At 37.8% G+C, this 11,273-nt stretch overlaps 1 protein-coding gene across 1 annotated transcript; it reads left to right on the top strand.

The window, feature by feature from the left end:
* Window positions 1-123: 123 nt before the first annotated feature.
* On the top strand, window positions 124-10,442 carry LOC139118974 (S-formylglutathione hydrolase-like). The gene is made up of 11 exons (XM_070682573.1): window positions 124-164; window positions 283-361; window positions 2,289-2,377; window positions 3,155-3,253; window positions 4,806-4,930; window positions 5,205-5,269; window positions 5,675-5,729; window positions 6,095-6,193; window positions 7,110-7,175; window positions 8,727-8,825; window positions 9,471-10,442. Exons 1-11 carry the CDS (start codon window positions 137-139, stop codon window positions 9,549-9,551), a joined length of 885 nt encoding a protein of 294 aa, XP_070538674.1. The 5' UTR covers window positions 124-136; the 3' UTR covers window positions 9,552-10,442.
* Window positions 10,443-11,273: the final 831 nt, after the last annotated feature.

Below are 11,273 nucleotides of genomic sequence, written 5' to 3'. Positions count from 1 at the left end.
CGTGGAAAAAGAGGCTTGAAGCAAAAATTTTGAAATTGTTGCGTTGATCTTGATTCTATAATGGTGCATCACGATAAATCCAGGGGATTATTTTGAATCTAGAACTACTTTTGTATGCGGCAGACTATACACTGAGATGTTGTTCGGTCGACTCCTCCATCAAGGTACACGTGAACGGTGAATCAGAGTTGTGTTAGTGTAAAGTCGTGCAGAACTTTAATATTTGAAATTTTACGTTTATTCATTGTAAACGAAGACTTATCTGCAAACTTTCATTTCCAGCTCGCAAGATGGCCGCCATAACTCAAGTCTCGTCGAATAAAATGTTCGGTGGGTTGCAGAAGGTATATTCCCACGAAAGGTGAGAGACAACAGGTCACACGTTTTTATTTGTTTATATTGGGTGTCTTATTAAAATAACCTGTACTTGCACTGACTGTCATACCATTTCTATGACGACCACACCAATGTGTACCCATATAATTTTCGTCTTGGTTGCATACCAAGTTCTCCACCGTTCTGCACTGAAGATCTGAAATGGGCCCTGGAGCAGATCTGGAGCTGATCCCGCCCACTGATATAGGTCAAGGTTCAAGGACTCCAGCCACCCCCCCCCCCCCCCCCCCCCCCACCTCTTCTCCTCCCTCTTCCAACATATATTACCCTCCGTACAACGTCTAATCCACACGGCTGTGAAAGTGTATAATAAATCTCGAATCTCTGTGACTAGATCTCGTTTATTTTTGAAAACGGTATTTGTGGACAATGGGTATTTATACAGTCAGAACTCGTCTGGAAGAGTGTATGATTGGAAACCTAGTCCCTTCTCTCCGGGCACGGTTGGTCCTTGAATAAGGGACCATGCTCCTGAGTAATGTGATTAAATACAGCTCATTCACAAATTTAGCAAGGAACATGGATGTACTGGCATACTGACAATCACATAGAATTTGTGCTACCTCCATGTCTGGACGTTGCTTGAATATGCACTTTTTATGTAATACTTATACCCAGAGAGTTAATTGCCATCCTCTCTGTGGTTGGTGCAAAACAGAAAATCAGAAAGCATTCAAAGAAGGTGACATAGCGAACTCGACCAAGTCTTCCATGAATGTGCCATCAACTTAGTTTGACTTTCAACACTTACCTACACAACAATTATCTACACTTTCCCTCCGTGCCAGTAATTATTCAGTTACTGTTACATGTGATTTTGATGAAACTTTAAGTTTCCTAGTGTAAGAGATGCAGAGTAAATTTCAATAGAACTCTTGCATCACCATGGTTTAGTCAGATTGTCTTATTTTCTGCAACAAAGCTGAACCTCTTGCGAAGGGAACTGGGGTTGAAAGCTGTAAATCTACTGTCAGAAGGATATCTAGTACATTTCTTGTACGTCTAGTCTACCTAAAACCTGTGCATGGTCCAAAACATGTTTTGTGGAGGAACAGCTCTGTAACAAGTTTTAATAACCATAGTATTTAAAGAGGGACTAAATGATTTCCGTTTATTATGTTGGTTCACATTCACTCTACAACATCATGGTTGTTTAAATTAATTTTTTGTTTTGGCAGTTTTGTATTATTTACAAAGCCATTTATGTTGTCCGGCACTGTGAAACATTACTGAAAGAGCAGTTGACAAAATGCATTGTCAAGCTGTAGCACAGTTACAATCAAGACAAAGAAAGCCATGTTAAAATCTGGTGACTCTGAAGGAATTAATGAGCTTGCTGTTGTCTAAGCAACAAATCTGGCTACTAAGTGCAGCCAGACAGTATATACAATCAGCTGATGTGTGAGGGCTGTCCACAAGGGGATTTTGTGGGGTTGACCACCCTCGTGTTTTTTGGACGAATATACTTGTGTGTTACATAAAATAATTCACTTGCACAACAGAAGAGCAGACAAATTTGGTATTGTTATGTAAATGAGTCACCCCTTTGTGAAGAACACCGTCATGTGCACCATATCAAGCATGAATGTTGTTTTAGTTCAGTATTGATGTGAAAAAAGCATTTCACTTTTTCTTGTCACGAAAAATGCTCACAAAATAGCAAGTTTTGTCTTTTGTAGCACAAGAAAATTCCAAATATTACTTTTCTGTATGTCACATTCTTCAATATTCAATAACTGATATTCAGTATTCAATAATTGAACTGAATCACAACCCACCTTTTCAATAACTGTGTCTGCCACCAGGAAAACTGAATAGTCAACCTTTTCTTTTAACAAATAACATAATTTTCATATATGAAATGTTTCATTTTCTCCCATATTATGTTTCAGCGCTGAATGCAAGTGTAAAATGACGTTTGGTGTTTACTTGCCACCAGCTGCAGAAACTGATAAATGTCCCGTACTCTACTGGCTCTCAGGTAGGTCAAAGCACAATGATGCCCATGTGGTTCTAAATATCTACTGCCATGTCTGATGATGTCAAGACAGTATAGCTTGATATCAGATGGTTACTCTCAGTCTCAGGACATATACCATCCAGAGATTTCCCACCCACCAGCAGGGCCCGGGTCAAAGAAAAAGTCACAGTCAGTAAGCCTCCACTGGGTACAATGTCTTGGGCTTAATATTCCTGGAATACCATTAGTTGACCCCAGTCCCGAGCAGGGGATTATGACAGGCACCCCCTGGACAATTTCAATGTTGATATTGGCAGGGGCACGGTTTGGTACAGAGTTTCGTAAATGGCCAGAAATAATTCGTTATCTTGGTCTCAAAAATGAAAGTATACACTATTGGTTTTTGACATTATGATTGATTACTCATTTGATTCCAAAATAAGGGATTAGCTTCTGGCCATTTATGAATACCTGTGGTTTGGGTAAAGTGTATAATGAGTAAATGTCCAGGGGGTTCTGTCATAGACGAACAAAGTATAGCAACTAATCTCAACAGGAGTCGTCATTAAATTTGTGTCAGCTAGTAAGAATGGCTTTTGACATCAGCCTCCATACAAAACTGGTTCTGAACTACATGCCTTCACAAGAGCAGATACTCTTCAGTAATATGCCAGCGTGCACGTAGATACGACAGCACAATCTTTGTTTCATCCTGAAGTATTGCTCCCTCAGTTTCTGTTATTAGTCTAGTGTAGTTAGACATTTGTACCAAAATAACCAATTTTTTCTTATTTCCAGGATTAACATGTACTGAGCAGAACTTTGTAACCAAGGCTGGAGCTCAGAGAGTGGCCGCAGAGCTTGGCATCATTGTTGTTGCCCCGGATACAAGTCCTCGTAAGTTACAACTGCCGATGTCAATTCCTATGACTGCCTTCAACAGTGATGTATGTGTAATGAGGTTGACAAGCCACCCTTAATTCATTTTCGCGATAGTTTTATGTATCGTGTGTAAAACCAGGGTCAAATATATGCATGGTCACCCATTTATTCAGTATCTTTCAACATGTCAAACAATATAAGTAGTAACTCCTATCAAACAAAATTCATGAAAAAATGGCTGACTTTGTTAGTTTAATCTGCATTGAGGTTGCAGATTTAGGTGGAATGCACCTTGGGAACAGATATAGTGACTCTCAAACTTTTACAGTACATTTTTGATGTACTACTTGTGTTGGAGGGTCATTTTGAAGCTCATTGTGTAAATAATGTTTTCACTGGCTTCTTTTTGTTGAAATCAAAAATTATATTTTCCTCCATGGAGTTTACATAGAGATGGCAGCCATTTTGAATTTCAACTATTAGTAAATGTCAGGATATTTGTTTCTCTAATACCAAATTCTGACCCTGATTTGTTATTCTGTATTTCGAAATGGAATGGTTTAAAGTTTTCTTGTAGAAAGTTTGGCAAAAGTTTACATGTAGATCAGTTTAATTTTGAGGCACAAACTACCTTATCAAAAAGAGGCAGCTTTAGGATCCAGTGTGATTATGCTCTCAGTCTGAATCTGAATCTGCCTTAGTTTTGTAAGGAAACATGTTTGAAAGATTTGTATGTGAACGTCAATAAACAATGAGATATGCAACGGAAATAGTTCCAAATTTCCATTTTCTATTGACAATCATGGTACAATGGACATGTTTGGTTCAAACATTTCCTTGCGTTCAATAGAGAATAGTCAAGACTGGACATGTTATAATGCCTTGTGTTTAGACTGGTGAAAAATAGGGACATAAATTTAAATGCAGTCGGTGATGTGTGTTTTTTCAACTTTCACACATCAGGACTCAGTAAAACTGATTCAGAGGTAGAAAACACTGACATTGATAAATAAGATGACAGAAATAAAGGATAAAATTCTGCAATGTTGAACTCGTTCTTTTTCCTGCCAGTGTCATCTGTTGTTACAAGATGAAGTTGGTTAAATCCACGATTCCCTGTAAACAGGTCAAAACTCGCCATTGATGAAAATAGGTCGGGGTAGCTGCAATAATTGTAGCTGTGGATGGGCCGGGACGTGCGGCTTGGGCTTCTGTCGTGTGGCTCCCGCTAGGTTGGGGCATAGTGCGAGCCACACGACAGAAGCCCAAGCCACACTGCCCAGTCCCACCAGGACTACAGTTATTGCAGCTAGGTCTGGGCCAAACCATGGTAAGTGTCGAAAAAATTCGACCAACTTTAGGACCCTAGACATGATTTAACTGATATGTCTTGCCAAGAGATAAAATCGCATGGTGCTTTTCCACGGACTTAAACAGATTGTGACAGTTATGTAACAGCCATGTGTGTCACAGTGATATTGTGGGTAAATGAAAATCAGATTTTTGTATTGATCAAATGACTTGAAAAAAAAAGTTTTCAAAAATGATAATTTCTTGTTATTCACAGGAGGTTGTAACATTGAAGGGGAGGATGAGAGCTATGACTTCGGTAGTGGTGCTGGATTTTATGTTGATGCTACTGAAGAGAAATGGAAGACCAACTACAGAATGTATTCATATGTCACCAAGGAGGTAAGACATTTCGTTACTTCGGCTCTCCAATATTCCAGTCTATAGGTCCTACAACCTTTGGTTTAATCCAAAACATGGTGTCAGTTGTTGTTTAAGGGCGCCCTCCAGCCCCATTAGGATCTTCAAGTCTAAACTAAATTGTAAGAAAACTCTTGATATGGTATCAACAAAAAGAGACTAAAGCCACTGGTTTAATAACTTGTCAGTGAAAAACACAAATACTAAGAACTAAGCATTCTAACTGCTAATAATAATTTTGGTGGTTGTTTTGCAGTTACCTGAAATTATCAACAAGAACTTTCCTACAAAGCCAGAGTCAGCATCCATTTTTGGACACAGGTTGGTAGCATCCTTTTGCTGGTTTATGTGTAGTGCCTCAAGGACAGACAGATAGAGAAATAATAAAAATTGATTTCATTTGAAAAGCTTTTCATTCACAGCTGAGTTACGTTTTGCACTTCTTTACCTGCGAATTATTATTAACGTGTAGAAAAGCTATTTGTAACATTCTATACCATTTTATGTAAATTGTATACATTATAGATCGGCAAAAATATGTATTTGAAATTCTATGATGTATGTAAGGGAGTATTTGTGAATTAAAGTAAAGGGAGATTGTTATGAGATTTTCAAAATCATCAAAGATTTTGATTTTTTAGAAGTAAGAAATTGTGTGATATCTACAGAGTTACAATGTTCACAGAGAATTTTATACTGAAATTGTTGTTTTTTGCCTCTTTGTAGCATGGGTGGACATGGTGCTCTGATATGTGCTTTCAAGAACCCTGGCAAGTACAAGGTAATTTTGTTGTCTTGTCTGTCCGTTTTGAAAGAAGCAACCTCATTGGACAAACATATACAGAGTGACCAATGGGCAATTGACTTATGTAATCCAGAGACATCATAAGACTTGTGCATGAGGGAACCACTAGTTTAGCTTTGGATACAGTCGTGAGCTCTTCACTCTAACAGCTGTCAACAAGGAAAATAATTTCATATGTATTTTTACATGACTTTGTCTCGAATAATGTGTCAGATCGTCAGGGTTAGGTTGAATTGATATCAAAAATGAAACATAGATTGAATTACTTTGACAGACAGATTTAGGAAATGTTATTTGTTTCAGTTTGTTTGTGTTGATTTATTTCTGATTGTGATTTGCAGAGTGTGTCAGCATTTGCCCCAATCTGTAACCCAGTCGTCTGTCCATGGGGTCAGAAAGCATTCACTGGTTACCTTGGTTCAAATCAGGAAACTTGGAAGGTAAGCCTTGCATCAGCACTTTGTCAGTGTGTAGCCCTTTTTACGTGATAGATTCAATGGCATCTTACCTATCAATGTTTTGTGTATTTCCATTTCTTTGGTGCCACTAAAAGAAAAATGTTTTTGTTCCTCAGCATTTGACCCTTGAGATTAAGAAAACATTGCTTCTCAGCAAAGCTACTGTTTCTGTTCCCACAAGCCCTAGAATGAACTCATGGAAAGATGTCCTCTCACACTTAAGCACTTATCAATGGGGAGTGCGAGCCTGACAGGAGAATTTGACTTTTTTCCGAGCCTTGTCAGATTTCCAAACCATGTCAGATTTCCCACCCACAGCCTACAAAAATATGTCAAATACCAGAGGGTGGGGTAAAATAAGGCTATTAAATAATTAAGGACTTGAGATCAGTCAAAATTTGAGACCGTGCACAAAGCCAGTCTTCCTATGTGTCACCACAATCAACACATGTGCATGATGTGGCATGCTGATAGTCAGAGCAGTCAGACCATACATGTGCGACTCGTGTTCTAGTTTCTTAGTCCTGGTAGCATTTTGCAGCATAGTCAAATTCCCCCACCAGTTATATGATGATGATCAAATTCCCCTATCCCAGGGTACAATTTGTGATCAATATCCCATTGCCCTGCATCCCCACCCCCTGGTGGAAAACGTTGATAGGTACGTTGTACTTTGAATCCTTGATCTTGATTGGCAGTTTTATTGAAGAGAATAATGTAAGATTCTTTTACAGCACTGTAAAAACTACAACCAATACATCAGATGTGAAAGATTTTATATGATACTGTTCTGTTCTAGATGAAGATGTATCATTTTGCAACAAAAATGTGAAGAGTTTTTGTTTCCACAACACATAACCAATATTGTTTTACCATGTCTATTTCCACCACCAATCAGGAACATGATGCAACTCATTTGGTCGCCAAGTACAACGGTCCAATCTTGGATATTTTGATCGACCAGGTAATTTCAGAGATTTTCTAATCTTGGTGAAAGGAGCTATTTTTTGTCCATCCATCTATTGAAATACTAGTAATCCCAAGGTCATTACAAAGAGATATCTCTCTAAAAAGACTTGTCTGACTCTCATGTATTCAACTCTTTCTGCCAAGCTAGACTACAGCAACTCACTACTCTACGGTTTACCGGACTCATACATCAGATTACTACAAAGAGCACAAACTCGGCTGCCCGTCTCATCACAAAAACAAGGAAAAGGATCACATTACACCAATCCTGAAGGAACTTCACTGGCTCCCCGTGTCTTACAGAATTCAGTTCAAAATCCTACTTCTCACATATAAATCAATACATGGACTCGCTCCTTCATACCTGGCTGAACTCATTGAAGTCAACACCCCTAGCAGATCTCTCCGATCAAGTCTACAAACCACACTTAAAGTTCCACGAACTCGGTTAAAATCATACGGTGACAGATCCTTCTCCTATTCCTCATCAATTCTATGGAACAAACTGCCAGCTCCTCTTCGATCAGCCCCGGACATTCGCACCTTCAGATCTCTGCTTAAGACTCATTTCTTCAAGAGAGCTTACCTGTGACCTAGTGTAAAGCGCCAGTGAACATTGCTGATGGATACTAGGCGCTATATAAATTATTTATCCTATCCTATCCTAAGAGATGCATGTGAACACTCACACATACACATACAATTATCACTATAAATTCATTTTCAATGAAAATACTTTGAGGAGTAGAGCCGACTTTCAAAAACCATGACGACTTGTTCTGTAAAATGTAGTATGACCTGACCATAGTTAATTGTGCATCGTGTCTCTGTACCAGCTCGCTCTCTTAAAATGTACCCTTCCATTTCTTCCAAAATAACCACTCTGCTATGATAATGCTGCAAACATTCAGAGGAGAATGTTAGCTGTTGTCACATCAAAGTTTTGTCTGATGTTTGTATGTAGACACTACTGCAGTACTGCTGAACAAAGCATTTTCCTAATTCGAGTTTGTACATTCGAACGCCAGTAGCTGTAATTTTTGGTGATTTTTTTTTCATGTTTTTTGTATTGTATGTCAACTACAAGTTTGCTCCCCAAAGCATGTTGAAACACCAACTACTTAGCTGGTTAACACAGCATCTGTAATTTATAAATGTGTTGTTATTGTTTACATTTGAATTCTAGTCCGGATCAGAACACACTTGTCAATAATAACAAGGCATTCTACACATGTACAGGCTGAGTTGCCAACCTGCAGTACTGTGTATCTCAGCATACTTTGGAGAGTAGAACAAGAAACTGTAGTTGACGTTCAAAACAAAATAGCGAAAAAATTTTCAAAACTTTACAGTTACTGGCCCTTTATGAAATGACTAAGATCACTTGATTATATGACAAACACATTTTCAGAATTTGATAGAGCACTACAGCAGATCTAGCATCGCAGTCTATCATCCAGAGTTCCAAAATATCTACGTGCTTTCCATGTAGCATGATTGTCAGCAACTTTTGAACCACGACAGTGACATTCCCTTTGTTTTTTAGGGCAAAGATGATAACTTCCTCGCTGGACAACTTTTCCCCGAAAATTTTGTATCGGCGTGCCGTGAAAACAAAGTTCCAGTTGTACTGAGAATGCAAGAGGTAAGATAATTCGCCGTGAAACGTCTTCCACCAATCAGCATTCACCTTCTGTATGAGAATAACGATTCTCCAGGACTCAAAAAAAAATAGCAGTTGATGTGTATGAATGTAGGAAATCTCCCAAGCCACTGTTGAACAAACACACAAGTGCGTGTCCAAAATAAATTTGAGTCAGAACTTATTTTACCTCCAAACAATTAACAAAAAAAATGATCATCATTCCTCTTTTCAGTTTTAACAGCTATACTCCGCAGCTAAACTGAGGGAGTTTGCTCCTCAAAACTTGAAAGACTTCAATTTCTGCCCAAATTTTCCGAATGGAAACTTCAAACAATTCCTTGGCAAAATCAATAATGAAAACCAGGGTTCATCATGCAAAATTTAGTACTAGAGAAATAAGTTACTCAATATGTACAACACTCAAAATGACCACCGTACCTGTGAAATGAAAAATTAATTTTTGATTTCCACAAGAATAAGCCAATGAAAGCTTTATTTACTTCTGGAGCTTCAAAAACAAGCCCCTACAATTGGTAGATCAAAAATGTATTGTGAAAGTGTGAGAGTCTGAATATATTATGTCTCAGGCACATTCTTTGTGTAATCCCTTCTGATAATTTTTCCTTTTCTCCGTTCTTTTACCAGGGCTACGACCATAGTTACTTCTTCATTGCCACGTTTGTTGAAGATCATATCAGACACCACGCCAAATATCTGAAAGCGTAAACCAACTGCTATACTGTCCATCACTCTATCAAACAAGAACTGACAAGGCGTGCACCAGCAAAAGCAGCAAAATTTCACCCCAGAAGTCAGAGCCTAGTACTTTAATAAAAAAAGTTTGAGGACTGATTTTAGGCAGTAGGAAAGAAATCCATAATTCGTGAGTCCAGATGAATTTACATCAGCTATTGTAGCTGAAAAAAAAAAGTTTGTTGATAACATTTAGGATGACTTTTCTATTGACAGAAAAATAAATATTTTGACTGAAATTTTTGGCAATATTTGTCATAGTTCATTGTTCGTGAATCAAAACTGGTCTGTCGTAGAGGGCGCTCTAGCATTAGTGGAATACTTTCGTAAGGTCACACAAGTGAGAGTATAGATGAAAGTGTCCAAATATGGTGAACTGATAACAATGTGAACTGATAGCAATCATATCTAAGACTAATTTTGTCACAGAATACTACTTTGCAACACAAGTTCTAATCGCAGTGTGGTAAACTCCAATTTTAACACTGAAAAATGATTTTTTTATTTTCAGAACACAATGGAACAAATCAGGTTTGCCCTGCAACATGAGTACATCATGAGTACAATTTTGCTATGTGTAAATTATACAAAGCTATTTCAACACATTGATTTAAAGATTCACACACAATGCTGACACTCAAAATATATTTTTTATCCCGAGATTTTTTAATTTGCATATGGTAAGAAGGGTGTGAAATCAGGTTTCGATGATTGACTACAGTGCAAGTAGTGGGTATTTGCCAATTGGTCACTTGCAGTGCTGCAGACTTCAGAAAAAAAACCATGACAGAGTGTATTGTATCATTCAATTTGCTCCCAAGAGAACAACCATGCTCTGAAATAAACATTGAGGCTTGAAAAAAACTTTCTTCTAAGGTCTATATTTTCTAATAGAGGTGTGAAAACCTTCGGTACAGGACAAGTTATACCAATTTCTAATATTTGAAAAAAGTCAAAGATTTTCTTTTTATTTTTTATTCATTAGCTCATATTTGGTATGTATATAAATACCAAAAAGAGCTCATATGGTGAGTCGATGGCGTCTGTATGTATGTATGTATGTTTGTATTTAAGGCTGCTCGGTTTCATATGGTACAATTTTTTTGTCATCGGCTGTATGTAGGTATATATATAGAGAGAGAGAGGGGAGGGGAGAGAGTGAGAGAATAACAAAGCGAGAGATTTTGTAAGAAAATAGGTAATACGTGTGTATTAACATATATACTTAAACACCCTTACTTTTTATCAGCATATTATGGGCATGCTTATGCGCCAGTGTGATGCTAGTGGTTGTCTTATTTCTCACTAAACCACATCTTGACAAGAATTTTGTACAATTGACTACCTTAATCTGTGTGACAATTCAAGAACATCTACCTAACATTGTCAAAGTTCAATGTGTTTTCCAGACTGCGGTACCGTCCCATGTCTTATGGCATTTCAAGGGTGGTGTGTGCAATGAATGTAAAAGCCATTTATTTAAAAGCAAGATTTGCTTCTCAAGATTTTAAAAAATGGGCTTCCATTGAAGACCTTCCGTTGTACATATGTTAAATTGATGTCATCGCTTTTGGTGTGAAAACTGGTATTTTTAAATATTTATGTGAATATCATCATAGCATCCTGTCCGTCTGGGTGTGTGGAGAAAGTCTCACGTGAAACTCTTTTTGGGATGTTTGTTACATAATTCCTCAA

The sequence above is a fragment of the Ptychodera flava genome, chromosome 19, assembly GCF_041260155.1.
Source record: "Ptychodera flava strain L36383 chromosome 19, AS_Pfla_20210202, whole genome shotgun sequence".
Taxonomy (NCBI): Eukaryota; Metazoa; Hemichordata; class Enteropneusta; family Ptychoderidae; genus Ptychodera; species Ptychodera flava.
The sequence above is the reverse complement of the archived record's forward strand: the minus strand, read 5'-3'. Positions and strand labels throughout refer to the sequence as shown.